Raw genomic sequence first — 17,798 nt, 5'->3', positions numbered from 1 at the left:
CACCAACTTTTGTATTACTAGTTGAAGAGAAAATAAGTTGACAAAATTAAGCAAAGAAATGAATCAATCAACTTGAAGACAACAAAGAATTAAGAGTATTGCAGTAAACATGGTGCAGAGAAGCTCACATGTAAGTCGCAAAACTTGTGGAATTTATCACAGAATTCGAGAGATTATTAAATTTAGAGGTCTTATCTCTGTCTGACACGATCACTGAAAATTTGTGTGTTGGCAAATAGCATATTACTCCCCCAACTGTTAACACCAGCTCTTCAAAACTGAAGCAATTACTTCTCCATTAAGTAGCACATCAACTGGCCTCATGAAGCTGGGTTCTTCCTGTCCCATCACAGAAAAATTCTCGAGAGTAATGGAAATCTAACCTGGATAACCCATATGACAGACACATTTATTTGGCAAAAATGTGAATGTGAATTTTAAGTGTCAATTTTAATTTCCAAGGTAATTCATATGTAATATAGAAACAAAGATTTAAGAAAAGAAATAAATTGAAAAGAAAATCAATTTTCCGAACAAAACCATATCACTTCATGGAGGGTGTGTCCAGTGTTTCACAAAATGCTAATCACATACAAGCATATGGAAACGTTTCAGAAATGTGGCAGAAAATGTAGCTGTGGAATGTTCAACAAATATTTACATCCAAATATACTTACAGGAAGTTTTTAGGGGCTTAACAATGAATATAAGTACTTTTCAGCAATGAATGCAACACTGTAATGAGGTTGCCACGGGTAATCATGGTATAAGTTTAAGTGTTGGCCCATGGACAGCTGTAATTCTCAACAGCACCCAGTATGCCAAGGATCAGGGCCCAGACTGGAAGGTTTTAACATTATAGAATCCAAAAAGGCCTAATAGGAGCTAAATAGGATTTTCACAGAACAAGTAGGGGCTAAAGGACTTTCGCAATAAAACCCTGTTTTTAACAGAAAAACATAAATAAATTTATACAGGGCACTAAAATCAAGAATCTATATGCACAATGACGCTGATCTTTACAATTCAATAATGTGTCAGCAAGCTGCTGCATCAATGATACTCAAGTCTAATTATTTTTATAGTCTACATCTACATTTACATCTACACTCTGAAAACCACCTTGAGGTGCATGGCAGAGGGTACGTCTCATTGTACCAGTTGTTAAGGTTTTTTTCCTGTTCCATTCATGTGTGGAGCACAGGAAAAATAATTGTTTGAATATGTCTGTGCACGCAGTAATTATTCTAATCTTATCCTTACAATCCCTATGTGAATGATACATAGGGGGTTGTTGCATATTCCTGGAGTAATCATTTAATGCTGGTTCTTGAAACTTTGTTAACAGACTTCGTCGGGATAGTTTACATCGAGTCTTCCAATTCTGTTTCCTCAATATTTCTGACACCCTCCCATGGATTAAACAAACCTGCGACCATATGTGTTGCCCTTCTCTGTGTACATTCAATATTCCCTTTTAGTCCTATCTGGTACGGGTCCCACATGCTTGAGCAATATTCTAGAACTAGCCACATGAGGGATTTGTAAGCAATCTCCTTTGTAGAGTGATTCCACTTACCCAGTATTCTACCAGTAAACCAAAGACTACCACCTGCTTTACCCACAACAGAACCTGTGGGACAATTCTATTTCATATCCCTACCAAATATTACACCCAGGTATTTTTATGAGTTGGTCGATTCCAACAGTGACTCACTGATATTTTAATCATACGATACAACATTTATTCATTTTGGACAACAGGAACAGCAAGGGTCCCAACACACTTCCCTGGGGCACACTCAAAGTTACTTCTACACCTGTCAATGACTCTCCATCCAAGGTAACATGCTTTAACCTCTCTACCAAAAAGTCCTATCCAGTCACAAATTTCACTTGATTCCCATATGACTGTACTTTTGACAATAAGCGTAGATGTGGTACTAAGTCAAATTCTTTTCAGAAATCAACAAATACGGCATCTACCCGAATGCCTTGATCCAAGTCTTTCAGTACGTCATGTGAGGAAAGTGAAAGTTGGGTTTCACATGATGCTTTAGAAATATATGCCAGTTGGCATGGAGGAGGTCATTTTCTTCAGAGATACTTCATTATATTTGAGCTCCCAAAAACGATTTAAGATTCTACAAAAAATCGATGTCAAAGATACTGGACGACAGTTTTATGGGTCACTTCTACTACCCTTCTTGTATATGGGTGTGACCCATGCCTTTTTGCAAGAACTGGGCATCATTTATTGTTTGAGGGATCTACGACAGATTATAATTAGAAGAGGGGCTACCTCAACTGCAAATTGAGTATAGAATCTGATGGGGATTATAGCGGGCCCTGGAGATTTGTTCAATTTTAACGATTTCAGCTGTTTCTCAACACCACTGACATTAATACTTATTGCATTCATATTTTCATTGGTACAAGGATTAGGTTGGGGTAGTTCCCATGGGTGTTTCTTTGTAAAGAACATCTGAAAACAGAGTTAAGCATTTCAGCTGATACTTTGCTACCCTCAATTTCAGTTCCTGCCTCATTCACTAGAAACTGGACACTAACTTTGGTATCACTAACAGCCTTTACATACACACGACCAATTCGGAAGGTAAAAGAAGTGTAGCCCGCACTGAAATCAACACTGCGTATGATGCAGATCTGTAGCATTTTTGCTTTGAGAATATGACCACATGCCGTTGTTGGACAACAGATATATATGTTAACCATTTGACTGCTGTGGATGAGTTAATCTGCCATGCTCTGCCACACCCCACGTGGGTTTTTGTTTAAGCACTACTGCTACATTTCACACACAGCAATGCATGAGCTAAAATCAACCAAACACAAAACTTATGCAATGCATTTTTACCTCTGCAAAATTCTTTAAAATCCCAGGCAATTCTTTATATAATTTGATGCAGCACAGTAACTAAGACAAATACTGAAAAGAAAGGGCCCTCTACCAAGTGAAGATGTCAAACTGTAAGATATGCAAAAGTCATTCTTTAATTTATTTTTTAACCAAACAGTATTCTTAAAATCAGATGTTAAATATTTCGTAGTGGCCAGAATGCCATCTCTTCAGCACAGGTAGCACCATTGGGCGAGCACTACAGCGACAAAGCTCCGCTCAGTATGGAATTCAGACAGCGCATCTGTTAAATGTAATTTTGTCATTACTAAACAGAAATTGTCGAAAATTAGTCTTTTCCAGCAGTGGATCGGGGAAGACCCAAATTTCACAACTGACAGCCAAGTAATTTGTTGCCATGTCTGTTAAAAATAAATAAGTAAACACAGGATTCCTCTTCTCCTTGGATCTTCAAATCAAAATTTAAAATTTATTTCCTGACTTGCCATATGTGATCCAACTAAAGCTGACATTTTACACGATCATGTTCTCATTTTTTAGTTACTGCTATCTTCTTAGTATTCGTTTCTTTTAAATTTAAGTAAACCACAACACAAAGATCCCACAGCTCTTATTATGAGCATCAATAGGAAGAATAAACATGGATTCAACTGTCATTTCCGTTATGACAAATACTGCAGGAGACAGCTTTAATCTCGATTTTTTATCAGCAGCTGCAGTATACCAGATGGGTCAACACTGCACAAAAATTCTTTAAAACAGATGAACTGTATTGAGGGTCACTGGCAATTGCGGAGATGAAATATGCGCCACTGACCTCTTGTGCTATAGACAGATCTTTCTCACCTTACAAAAATGTACTGAGAAACAGCAGAAAAAGCTCCCTTTTCCAAAACTTAGAAATGTGGTAAAAAAGAACATAATTGTAGCATCAGTAAACATCTCAATTGTTCATGCAGTTTTTCAAGTACTGATATAAGTAGTAGTTAATTGTTGACTTTTCCATAATGAATTAGAGTAACTGTGTAAAAAAAGAAAAAAAATTAATTTTTCTATATTTTTCTATGTTAATATTAGTGTTCATTGTATTTTCCATTAAAAGACTACAAGACAAACAGTTTGTTTGCACCTAAAAATCGCTATTCCAAGAAAATGAAGGACTAAACTCCATTCTATAAAACATAAAAATCTGGACCCCACTGATGGAATCATTCAGTATCATCACCAGGTAATAACAAATGATATGAACTTCTTGTGTTCTGCATGAGAAGTGTGACTGAAAATTTTCTTCTCAAATGTTAGATGATTACCCCATCGGGACTCAGCGGTAAAATGCTGGACTACAAATCCAAAGGTCTTGAGCATGATCTCCAGTCAATCCTAGGATTTTTATGTCACTTGTTACTTCTTTCACCACTGGCAATGTTCGTTGGTGTGAAAAATGCTGAGCTGCACCACAGTTCGGAACCCACATTACACAGTAGCCCCCCCCCCCCCCCCCCAATAAAGTGCTAGATAAGTTAGCTCAAAACATCAGAGGAAGGGACTCGCATACCACCCCTACCGGCATACCACGCCTACTACAGCACTGTGGTGTTCAAAGCCATCTTCTTATTGATGGCTGCTTTACTCTACTAGATGATTAGCCACACTTTGAAACAGTTAAAAACATAAAAGTTGCTAAACTTGCTAAAGAAATTTTTTCTAATCTCAGTAAGTAAAATGGAACAATTTTATTGAATTCTGTGACAGGTAATGGGACCTAAACTTACTTCATAGTTGCCTTCTTGGACATAAAGGGAACAATTATTGTGGACTTCTTGGATCAAAGTGAATATGCATGTGTAACTACAATTCTGAGCTAAAATTATAGAGAAATTTGCAAATTTTCAAAGATAGGTTTATTTGGAACACTTGGCCTGCACTGTCAAAACATTTACTGACAGACAAATGTTCCATTTTCATTCTTTCTTTAGAAAAATAAATAAATAAATACAGCAACAAAGAACTAACATAATTATAACTGCAAACCTCCTCCACATGAAAATAGTATGAAAGACTACTTGTTATGAACATTTACCTCCTTTAAGGGAAATAATGCATCATTTTAAAAGGGATGGGATTAACATCAAAACAAAAAGTCTTAACACAAGCATCAGGAATCACAGCTATAAGTTACAAAATAGACACAAGTACAATTATAATGAACCATTACTGATTGAAGAGCTGTAAACTCACCCCAACTGCTTGACGTAATCCAGGTATCCCAAGAGTATTTCATGATATACCGCAGTTCGAAACTGACGTGGCCGAAAGAAATGAACGGAGTCCAAATACGCTATGTACACTCGGCGTGTATTTGGGCTTGGGCACTCTGAACCATATTCCTGGACATGCATGCCGAAAAAGCACACATCCACTCCATCCACTTCCTCAAAAGCAAAAAGTGCTTTTGCACGGTAAGGAAACTGTTCTGGTAGCTCCCCAGCATCCACAAATCTAAAAATAAAGGTCGCAATCAAACAAAACTTAAAAATACATTGAATGCACCATTTCAGGCAACATCCTAACAGATTTTTATGTTCAAGAAATTAAACTGAGTACCTACACAATATCAGTCACCTGATATCAAGAAACATTCTTTTTCTTACTGCACATACAAGTATCAACACAGAGCACAAAGGAAATACTGTGGACATAGTTCCTAGATACGTAACCTAAATTTTCACCTACCAAGTGTGTGTATGTGTGTGTGTGTGTGTGTGTGTGTGGGGGGGGGGGGGGGGGGGTTACAAGAAGGTAAGCAGGGTGTATACACGGTCATGTACAAAAATTTTTCCAGAAACTGCATATCTTTGTATTAAAGAGGCATAAATACAAATTCCACTAAATAAAGCATGGTGCTTCCAGAGCATTGAAATTGAGACTGCGATGCACTTTTTGCTAGCCAATCATGTCAAGTTATCTTGCCAGGCGATGACACCCGATATTCAGAGCATAGGATGTGATGCAGACACCCAACAGCAACACAACTGTTGATTAGCACAAAAACACAAATATTGAAAGCAAAGTAGGCAGTGAAATAGAGAGGAAGAAGCAGCAGATCAACCCATGGTATGTAATGTATAATCAAAAATCTGTTCCAACATGTCTTATGTCAAGGAAGACCTTTATCCAACCGGCAGTACCGCAAGAAGGTTGAGCTGAGGTCTACCGCCTATATTTATGTTGGACACGCTACAAATACAAACCAGACCCCAAAGAGGGAATCTCACATGGGCAGCAACTACTTGGAGAGCACAGAATACATTAAGTATGGGAGATGCAAAATGAAAAGTAAATGTGGTTAAGTGGGGTTATTCTAAAGATGACCAGAGTGAATGTGGAGAAACTAGGACCACTGAACATTTGCTGATGTGTCAATGGATGGAATTTGTTTGTGCAGCAAAATATCAATTTTTGTGCAATGATAAGGCCATTAAAGCTGCAGAGTTTTGGAACAAGAGCATTTAGATGTTCTTGCCCAGAAAAAGAAAGGTAAATATGTAAGTAAGTATACATATAGGGAAACTGAATGGTTTAAATTAATATTCATACAGTATAGTTATACCAAAAAACCTAAGCTTTAACATATAATATTAATCATTGAACTTTTTTGCTGTTATTTCTCTGACTATTTGGTTAGGCAGAATCCTAAGGGCAAAGCTTAAATTGCAGCAGCTGAATATTTCTGACAAGCCGATTATAAATTTCATTGCTGCACACCGAACATTTCATGGGTTTATCTTGCTGAATAAAACAGAAAAGACAATTACATATGAAACTGCTCAAGAACAAACCTTGCACTTTCTTCAGATGGATAATGATACTCACTGCCATTTTTATTGCACAATTTATAATCTATGAGAGAACTAAAATAAATATGAAAATCTAACCTCGAAGCTTGGCCTTTTTTTTTTTCAGCGTGTTACCCTTAAAGATATATCAAACGCAAATGCACCAGTAAAATTTTTAATAATGGCATAAATGGTTAGATCTTCGGGCCCAAAATTTTTCAAAGTGGCTGCTCCTCAAAGTGTTAAGTTTTGAAAGAGATTCACGTGCTCCGTGATTTAAGAAATTCATCGGACATTCACACAAGTAACACAATTCACCTTGCGTACAAGGATATTTACTTCGAAAATAACGTTTCTCAAATCACCATTTGCAGTATTTTCCCATGACCTGTCTAAAATGTGAACAGTTGTAACGTCACACTAATTGAAAGCAGTTTGTTGTCACAAAGTATTGTATAATGTTCATCCTAAAGCCTTCGACACATTTTGTTGTCGGCAGGGGTGTGTGTGTGTGTGTGTGTGTGTGTGTGTGTGTGTGTGTGTGTGTGTGCGCGCGCGCGCGCACGCACTGTCTATTGTAGTTGTAAATGTCTCATTTCTTCACAAATGATGTTTTATTTTGGTGGTGTTCTCTCATTTATGTTTTATTGTTGCAGTTTCATTGTGCAGTAGCAAGCTGAGTAAAGCTCTTTGTTAGAGTATCAGTTCTTACCAATCAAAACTACAAAAATTTAACTGAAAATTAAAACAATGAAAAATTCTTGGACTTCTAAAAAATTCTTGGGATTTTCCTGCGCTTATTCCACATGAAAAAAAATCCCGAGTTTTTTCAGATTTCCAGCAGCATACACAACCTGTCAAGAGACATGAGTTGGACTGTTTGCGATCCATTTGTGATCCACAGGTAGTAAGGAGCCACCAAACTGTTCCAACTTATGAGAATGCATCTTTGTTCTGAAACGACGTGGTTATGATAAATGAGAACACATACATGTGGATTACTGTTGAAGATTCATTGGCGCCATGTGTCCACATTATCTTTGCATAATTATGGGAGGCACAGGCTTAATTATTTACAGAATAGTCAGTTATCTATCAATTCTTATGCTCACCTTGCAAAACAACATTGTACGCACACACATTTTATAATACAAATCAATACTGAGTGCACACTAATTAATTTAACATGTTTTAATGCATAGATAAATGCTACACACTTCAATGACAATTGCTGGTACTGTCCATCATTTAGTTCTGCAGTATTACAGTTGATGTAGTTCACTGAATTATCATTTCCAATTTTTAGAATTGGAACAATACTTACATGCATGCAAGCAACATCATGAAACAATTTCTTGGATTTAAGTGAAAATGACGAGGTTATGAATGTTGCACTACACATATGTATTATCTAAGAAAGAAATCTTTCAATTCAAAACCAATATTCACTGAAGAGTACACAGATGTGTGGAGTGACTGATGTATGTAGGCAATGAGTTAATATGTTGCAAAATAAAGAAGCTGTGTTCTCAACTATGAGAAATTCTGTTACTTCTAACATACCTGTTGCGCATTCCTGGTTTGACTTCGACAATTTTGTCAGAACTAGAAACCACTCTTATGAAGACTTCACCAGCTCCAGCTTCTTTCTTTTTAAGGTAGTTATTAACTCTTGTCTCAATATATGTACCCAATTTGGTAGCTGGTAATCTTTTAGCATTGAATTTATTCTCTTTCCTTTTCAGGCCTTTCTTTTTCAAACAATTGTCACAACAAAACCTAAAATGAAATACAAACATTTTATTTGCCATTTTAACTTTAACAGTAATTAGAGCAATGGAAACTCCAGGTTGGAATATCAACAATACAAGGAAAAAGGTAGATTGCTGCTCACCATAAAAATGGCACAATGAGTTGCGGACAGACACAACAAGAAGATTGTTACACATTCAATTTCCAGCCAAAGCCTTCTTCAGAAGCCACATTAAATCTCACAACCACCAACAGTACCTGCATCTGTATTTCAACAGCTGTCATCCCTTCCACACAAAAAACCAAAAAACTCCCACTCAGCTTGGCTGGAATATCTGTAGTGACAAGAACTCCCTTGCCCAGAATGTTGAGGGTCTTATCAAAGCCTTCACACTCAGGCACTACCCCCCCCCCCCCCCACCCCCCACCCCCCACCCCAGATCTGTTCCGCAAACAGACCTCCCGTGCCATTTCCCCCCACACCATCAATCCTCCCACCACCCCAAGGACCAAGGAACCAGCCACAAAAGAGTGCCCCCTTTGTCATCCAATACCACCCCAGACTGGAACAACTGAGCTAAATCCTTCATTAGGGCTTCGATTATCCATCACCATGCCTTAATGAGGGACATCCAAGATACTTCCTAGGCCATCTAAATTCGTGTTCTGTGGCCCACCCAACCTCCACATCCTATTCATCCTTATACTACTCCCAATTCCAACCCCATGCCACAGGGATTATCTCTCTGTGGAAGACCCAGGTGCAAGACCTGTGCGATCCACCCACCCAGCAGTTCCAATTCCAACGCCATCACTGGTTTATCCTAACCCCAACAGAGGCTGGGCTGCCTGTGAAAGCGGCCACATCATATACCAGATCTGCTGCAATAATTGCACAGCTTTTTATATTTATGTGACTACCAACCATTTGTCCATCGGGATGAAAACCCATTGCCAAACTGTGGCCACGAGCATAGCACACCACCCTGTGGCACAACATGCAGCTGAACGTAGGCTTGATTTAAATGGCTGCCTAACTACCCGAAACGTATAGATCCTTTCCCCCACCACCAGATTTTCTCTGAACTGTGAAGATGGAAGTTATCCTTGCAACATATTCTCCACTCCTGAAATTAGCCTGTCATCAACCTACAGTAAGCAGCTATACCCACACCTTCCACTCAATAGTTTTCATGCCCTCTGTCCTATCACCTCCTCCCTATTCACACCCACTCAACCTGTGCGTGTGCCGCCCATTCCCAATGCACCCACCCATCTTTCCCTTTCCCTGCTCCTCTCCTTTACAGTTCCCCATTCCCCTCCCCCCTTCCTACCCCACAGCCTCCCGATGCTGCACCAGCTGGCAGTCCTGTCATACCTCCTCCTAGTCCCTGCAAATTCTGCTGGACAGTGCTCTTCTCTCCCCCCAACCTGCTATCCATTCCCCTTTCCCATCCCCTCCAGACTGCTGCTTCCACTCTACATAACAGTTACATCCGTTCTGAGATGCCGGAGATGGCAGTCATGTGTGCATGAGGTGTGATTGCTTCTGTAAATCTGTGGTTCTTTTTTTCTGTAGAAGGCTTTGGCTGAAAGCTAATGTACAAGTGTCTTCATTGTGCCTCTCTGCAAATCAACGTGTCATCTTTACAATAAGTAGCACTCTGTTGTTCCCTTATATTGTTTAACAACAATCCTGTTAACAATTTAACACACTTTGAAAGTGACTACCTACTGCATGCAAAATTCTTTTTGAGAACAAGGAAGAGAAAAGCAAATACTAAATGTCTTACCCTTGTGGCCATATCTGGTCCAAATGAAGAACACATATCTGATGCAGCTTCCGTCCACAATCAGTACATTCTACAAAAGGTTCCAATTCAAGGTGATCATTCTTCATCTCCTTGAACTGATCCTTTTTGATCACACTGTAAGCAAATATAAGAGACAAAATTGTTAAGGCTTTCGTGGCCACTTGTTGACAAACTGCTTCTGTCTCGGGTTCTTCAGCCGACGTTCATCTAATGATTTTTCTGATGTTTCGCCAGCACGAGTGGCTGGCATCGTCAAAGCTTCACCCTCCATTGCCGGTGGTGAACTGGAGCCGAGCTCGCGGGCGCAGACTATATGTACCTGGCGCGCCAACGTCCGAGGGCTTCTCCGCGGTCATTTCCGGTGCGGTTCTCCTCTTGCTACCTGCGACGGTCGTTTGCTCCAGTACGGGAAGCCAGGGTCCGTTGACCTTAAGGCTTTTCTCTTTCTTGTTCAAACTGTTCGCGTGTTTTTGTATTTCTACAGCTTCTCTGAACAAGCGCGTGTGATAGTGCTTCTCTACAGCCAGGACTTCCGTGTCGGCGAATTTTATTACGTGGTCGGTCTCATTGAGTGCGTGCTCTGCCACGGCCGATTTCTCCACCTGCCCCAACCTGCAATGTCGCTTATGCTCGTTGATCCTGGTGTTGATGGATCGTCCAGTCATTCCGACATAAACTTTTCAGCATGTGCATGGTATACTGTATATTCCCGACATTGCAAGTGGGTCTCTTTTCTCCTTCGCCGATCTAAGACACTCTTTGATCTTCCTTGTCGGTTTGAAAATCGTCTTTACGCCATGTTAGCGCAATATACGGCCGATTCTGTCCGTCACTCTGGGAATGTATGGCAGAAAGGCCGTACCCGACATTTCTTTTTCTGGTTCCTTACTTCGCCGAGTGTTTGGCTCTGTTACACTTCTAATATAATTTTTGGAGTACCCATTGCTCCTCAGGACAGTTTCCAGGTGTTGCATTTCTCGTTTGAGGTGTTGAGGCTCACATATTCGTCCTGCTCTCGTTACGAGCGTACTAACCATGCCTCTTTTCTGGCTCGGGTGGTGGTTTGACAGTTTGTGCAGGTATCGGTCCATGTGTGTCGGTTTTCGATACACCCTGTGTCCCAGGTTTTCGCCGTCCCTTGTGACCAGCACATCTAGAAATGGCAGTTTCTTGTCCTTTTCTACCTCCATGGTAAATGTTATGTTGGCATGGAGGCTGTTCATGCTGTCCATGCCAACATAACATTTACCATGGAGGTAGAAAAGGACAAGAAACTGCCATTTCTAGATGTGCTGGTCACAAGGGACGGCGAAAACCTGGGACACAGGGTGTATCGAAAACCGACACACACGGACCGATACCTGCACAAACTGTCAAACCACCACCCGAGCCAGAAAAGAGGCATGGTTAGTACGCTCGTAACGAGAGCAGGACGAATATGTGAGCCTCAACACCTCAAACGAGAAATGCAACACCTGGAAACTGTCCTGAGGAGCAATGGGTACTCCAAAAATTATATTAGAAGTGTAACAGAGCCAAACACTCGGCGAAGTAAGGAACCAGAAAAAGAAATGTAGGGTACGGCCTTTCTGCCATACATTCCCAGAGTGACGGACAGAATCGGCCGTATATTGCGCAAACATGGCGTAAAGACGATTTTCAAACCGACTAGGAAGATCAAAGAATGTCTTAGATCGGCGAAGGAGAAAAGAGACCCACTTGCAATGTCGGGAATATACCGTATACCATGCACATGCGGAAAAGTTTATGTCGGAATGACTGGACGATCCATCAACACCAGGATCAACGAGCATAAGCGACATTGTAGGTTGGGGCAGGTGGAGAAATCAGCCGTGGAAGAGCACGCACTCAATGAGACCGACCACGTAATAAAATTCGCCGACACGGAAGTCCTGGCTGTAGAGAAGCACTATCACACGCACTTGTTCAGAGAAGCTGTAGAAATACAAAAACACGCGAACAGTTTGAACAAGAAAGAGGAAAGCCTTAAGGTCAACGGATCCTGGCTTCCCGTACTGGAGCGAACGACCGTCACAGGTAGCAAGAGGAGAACCGCACCGGAAATGACCGCGGAGAAGCCCTCGGACGTTGGCGCGCCAGGTACATATAGTCTGCGCCCGCGAGCTCGGCTCCAGTTCACCACCGGCAATGGAGGGTGAAGCTTTGACGATGCCAGCCACTTGTGCTGGCGAAACGTCAGAAAAATCACTAGATGAACGTCGGCCGAAGAACCCGAGACAGAAGCCAATAGGCAGTTTGTCAAATATAAGAGAATTTTTGAAAGACAGCAAATGTTACATGTCCTTAATTTAATAACACAGATCACCTAGAATTTTTAAATTTTTATATCTATGACAAAACAATCTGATCAACATCCATGTTAACTGAAGTACAAGTATAATTACCAGCAAGAGATTTATGTTGGTATTAATCACATGTTTAGTTTGTATTACAGAAATGAAGTCATTCCCTCAAACAACAATAAATCACATACTTTATTTCTCATAATACTTTTTTCTTTCACGTGACAAATTCATACAGGTTAAACACTTAAGGAAATTCACTGCAAACAATATATATATATATATATATATATATATATATATATATATATATATATATATATATATATATATATATACACACACCCCTATGTCACATAAATTTTTCAGTGTGTTTATGACTACGAATCACTCACTTTAAGGAGAGTGTCAGGTTGGTGGAAGACGAGAGAAGATCTTCCAATAAATGTCTGAAGACTTTGTACGACTTCAGATAATATTCACTTACTTCAAGTTGCTTTCAATATTAGCTTTAAATTAAGTGTGCAAAGAGTTCCATCACTGAACATATCAATAAATTTAAACCATTTAAAATTCAATTATAAATAAATAAACAAACAATGATTTGTCTGAATGCAAGTGAAGTTTTCAGTCTGGTTTGTGTGGCTCTAGAAGACTCAATGCCTCTACTATTCAGTGCGTTCTTAATGCAATACTAACCAAGACCACTCTTTGATTTATTTGTCAAATAATCAATAAGATGTTGATTATTGTTATCACAGCTGTAATCAGCTAAGAAGATTATATAAACACCTCTGTAGAGTTGGTATGCTGATCAGCCTCAACTCAAAACACTGTGACCACCTCTTTGGGCCTCTCCAATTCATGAATATCTGTGTAATGTATTCAAATCATCTGATAAAGACTTGGTAATAAGTTGAAACCGGTAATGATACCACTTAAGTGATGTAAGAATGATATATCATATTTACACAACTGTAAGAAAGGTTTTTCCCCCCAAATTCATCATTAGAAAAATACAAGGTTGTCTTACACTCACAGATTAGGTAACTGCTGCCAAGGCCAACCTTTCTAACATTGTGCAATAGATTAACAGATATATTAATTAGATAATCTTACATTTACAGATGAGGACTGAGGACATGTGCCAATTTAATTTAAAGGCTTCGAAAAGCTAGGTGGGTGTAACACCAGCTTGGCCAAGCACTAGGACAAATGTGGAGAGGGGGCTTGTGAATGAAAAGCAAATTTCATTGTGCTGCCTGTCATGGGAATTTATACCACATACCATGGCTTTTTATGAACATCTACCAGATCTGTAGGACAGCTTGCCTGAATCCTTTGCTATTTGGAACTGAATCGACTTTAAAAGTGGACAAACCGTCAACAACAGTATACATTCCCACAGGAAAAAACTAATGCTAATGAAAATATGTTCACACAGAATGTCTGAAACACAGCAGAACAAATGAAACATGAGCTTCAAAAACTGCATTAAAGTTACTACTGCTCTAAGCACTACTGATTTCCGAGGGTGGCTACAGTGTAACAATGACGATTCAGCTGCAGGAAGCCAGGAGGACAATGTATTGTTGTCTTTCAGTCTGCTAATACTGTCACTGCTGTAGGAACTGTAAAGGGTGAAGCAACCGATAATAATTGCAAATTACAGCTACAGGTCTGTTTAAAAATGTGGATCAATGAGTTGGCAGTTCACACCGACAATATGTCATATGACGCTAATTTTATGTTAATGCCTTGTTGTCATTAAGAGGTGCAAGGAGGGGTGGGGGTGGGGGGGGGGGGGGGGAGACTGTGCAGCAGGAAGAATTTGGCGATACAGTTGTAAATTTTAGTTGGTGGTGCCATTAAAAACAACAAATTAAAGAACGCCAGTTCTACACACCAAACTTCCAGGTGACTGAAGCAGGGAAGGTTTTCATAAAATGGAGCAGCAGATTATTCAATATGTGCAAGAAAAACACAACGAAGGTTTTCCATTTACTTGAGAAATAACAAATGGAAGGTATTAGAGATGAATTGAAACTTAAACATCTTCAACATTTCGCGGCCCTGTCAGCAACTGTATAAATATTAATTTTAATTTTAATAACGAACAGCCTCAGTTGCACCGTTTACCTAGAACTTACCTACGTTTCAGTCGGGATAACCCAACCCTCTTCAGAACAACAGTATCTACCGTTTGTCCATAGTGGACATCATCAAGCTAAAACCACGAATCCATAAATTATCATCAGACTGTAAAACTTATCTGGCACTGCCTCGGCCCCACTTCGCGACCGCGATGCGGCAGCCACGAGTGCTGTACTGGAACTGACCGTAGCATCATGAGGCCTGCCTAGGCGGACACAATACCTTGCGTCTGTGCATAAACTGTATGATAGTAACTTGTTGGGACAAGACGTGAACTTAACTTGTTGCGACAAGACGTGAACTTAACTCAAGTTAAGTTCACGTCTTGTCCCAACAAGTTACTATCATACAGTTTATGCACAGGCGCAAGGTATTGTGTCAGCCTAGGCAGGCCTCATGATGCTACGGTAAGTTCCATTGCAGTACTCATGGCTGCTGCATCGCGGTCGCAAAGTGGGGCCGAGGCAGTGCCAGATAAGTTTTAAAATCTGATGATAATTTATGGATTTGTAGTTTTAGCTTGATGATGTCCACTATGGACAAACGGTAGATACTGTTATTCTGAAGAAGGTTGGGTTATCCCGACTGAAACCTAGGTAAGTTCTAGGTAAACTGTGCAACTGAGGCTGTTTATTATTAAAATTAAAACTGAAGTGAAACTCCTCAACTGCATGCACCACAGAAATCAAAATGGGTAATGGCAGATGCAAGGGGTTTACATTACGATGCAGAACAACGTTACTCAGCGACTTCCTGCAGTGTCCGACAGAAAGCTACTTGTGTAACAGCGCCGTATAATCAATCTATAGACACAGCATGACTATTTGCTAGGCCATATGGGTGATGTCCATCAAATGCCTGTTATTCCAATATGGCATCAAATGTTACTGTCAATGTGTAGGATGTTAAAACATGTTCCTGTAAAAAATTGTGGCAATGAAAAGGCCAGAAAACAAGAATGTTGTGTGCTCTAACTAACAGGTGGAAGGTAGTTCCCATCACGTGATTCTTTGCAGGAAAATGATGCCTGATGGACTTATCATTAGATGCCAAGGAAAGGGATGGATAAAAATGACCTAATACTAGATTGATTTAAGGTCATTTAGAACAGAATACCAGGCTCTTTGCATAACGGAAGGAAAATGCTGGTGCTGGATTCCTTCAGGGATCACCTCACCCAAGGGTTTAAAGATGTGATAGATAACAACACAGGCCTGGTAACAATTCCTGGTGGCATGATCTCACAACTTCAAGTAAAAGGATGTTGTTGTGGGCAGACTTTTTAAAAGGTTCACCTGTGGAAGCTTTACAGTGAACGGCTTCAAGGAGACGATGCCCTCACTCCAGGGTTAAAGTTAAAGAAAACCTCAATATCTACACTGAGCCAGTGACTCCTTACTGCAGAATGGCGGGCGCAGAAAGTCAAGTGAATCTATAAAGGGCATTCAAAAAGAAACGAGCCAGATGCATAATTACAAAAACCAGTACCTGTATGTTAGAAGAATTGACCCTGGCTGTTAAGATACTTGTCCCATTGTGACACAAGGTAGTGAATGGCCGTCTCATAAAATTCCCGGGGCTGCGATGTTAACCAGTTCTACACATAAAGCCAGACGTTTTTGGAAACCCAGAATCTACTATGTAGGAATCAACATGGATTCCGGAAACAGTGATCGTGTGAGACCCAACTCGCTTTATTTGTTCACGAGACCCAGAAAATATTAGATACAGGCTCCCAGGTAGATGCCATTTTCCTTGACTTCCGGAAGGCGTTTGATACAGTTTCGCACTGTCGCCTGATAAAGTAAGAGCCTACGGAATATCAGACCAGCTGTGTGGCTGGATTGAAGAGTTTTTAGCAAACAGAACACAGCATGTTGTTACCAATGGAGAGACGTCTACAGACGTTAAAGTAACCTCTGGCCTGCCACAGGGGAGTGTTATGGGACCATTGCTTTTCACAATATATATAAATGACCTAGTAGATAGTGTCGGAAGTTCCATGCGGCTTTTCGCGGATGATGCTGTAGTATACAGAGAAGTTGCAGCATTAGAAAATTGTAGTGAAATGCAGGAAGATCTGCAGCGGATAGGCACTTGGTGCAGGGAGTGGCAACTGACCCTTAACATAGACAAATGTAATGTATTGCGAATACATAGAAAGAAGGATCCTTTATTGTATGATTATATGATAGAAACACTGGTAACAGTTACTTCTGTAAAATATCTGGGAGTATGCGTGCGGAACGATTTGAAGTGGAATGATCATATAAAATTAATTGTTGGTAAGGCGGGTACCAGGGTGAGATTCGTTGGGAGAGTCCTTAGAAAATGTAGTCCATCAACAAAGGAGGTGGCTTACAAGACACTCGTTCAACCTATACTTGAGTATTGCTCATCAGTGTGGGATCCGTACCAGATCGGGTTGACAGAGAAGATAGAGAAGATCCAAAGAAGAGCGGCGCGTTTCGTCACAGGGTTATCTGGTAACCGTGATAGCGTTACGGAGATGTTTAACAAACTCAAGTGGCAGACTCTGCAAGAGAGGCGCTCTGCATCACGGTGTAGCTTGCTCGCCAGGTTTCGAGAGGGCGCGTTTCTGGATGAGGTATTGAATATATTGCTTCCCCCTACTTATACCTCCCGAGGAGATCACGAATGTAAAATTAGAGAGATTAGAGCGCGCACGGAGGCTTTCAGACAGTCGTTCTTCCCGCGAACCATACGCGACTGGAACAGGAAAGGGAGGTAATGACAGTGGCACGTAAAGTGCCCTCCGCAACACACCGTTGGGTGGCTTGCGGAGTATAAATGTAGATGTAGATCCAAGGTGAATCGTTTGCCCCTATGCTGACCTCCTTTGACCAAGATGGCCCCCTTCTGATTCACTTCCTGCAGCACGGGACAACAATGAATGCCCAGCATTACTTGCAAACCTTGACCACCCTTCGCCAAGCTATCAAATCAAAACAACCAGGTAATCTCACCTGTGGGGTCATTCCGCTCCTTGACAATGCAAAGCCTCATGGCCAACACA

General features: G+C 40.5%; 1 protein-coding gene across 1 annotated transcript in view; it reads right to left on the bottom strand.

Annotated features, from left to right (window-relative positions):
* LOC126473473 (histone acetyltransferase p300) overlaps window positions 1-17,798 on the bottom strand; it is a 171,376-nt gene that overhangs the window by 42,447 nt on the left and 111,131 nt on the right. The window contains exons 20-22 of the mRNA XM_050100549.1: window positions 10,263-10,397; window positions 8,281-8,496; window positions 5,120-5,380 (exon numbers count right to left, since the gene is read on the bottom strand). Coding sequence (XP_049956506.1) covers window positions 5,120-5,380; window positions 8,281-8,496; window positions 10,263-10,397 — 612 coding nt within the window. The remainder of the gene's footprint in view (window positions 1-5,119; window positions 5,381-8,280; window positions 8,497-10,262; window positions 10,398-17,798) is intronic.

Source organism: Schistocerca serialis, chromosome 4 (genome assembly GCF_023864345.2).
Source record: "Schistocerca serialis cubense isolate TAMUIC-IGC-003099 chromosome 4, iqSchSeri2.2, whole genome shotgun sequence".
NCBI lineage: Eukaryota > Metazoa > Arthropoda > Insecta > Orthoptera > Acrididae > Schistocerca > Schistocerca serialis.
This window is presented reverse-complemented; position numbering and strand designations above follow the sequence as displayed.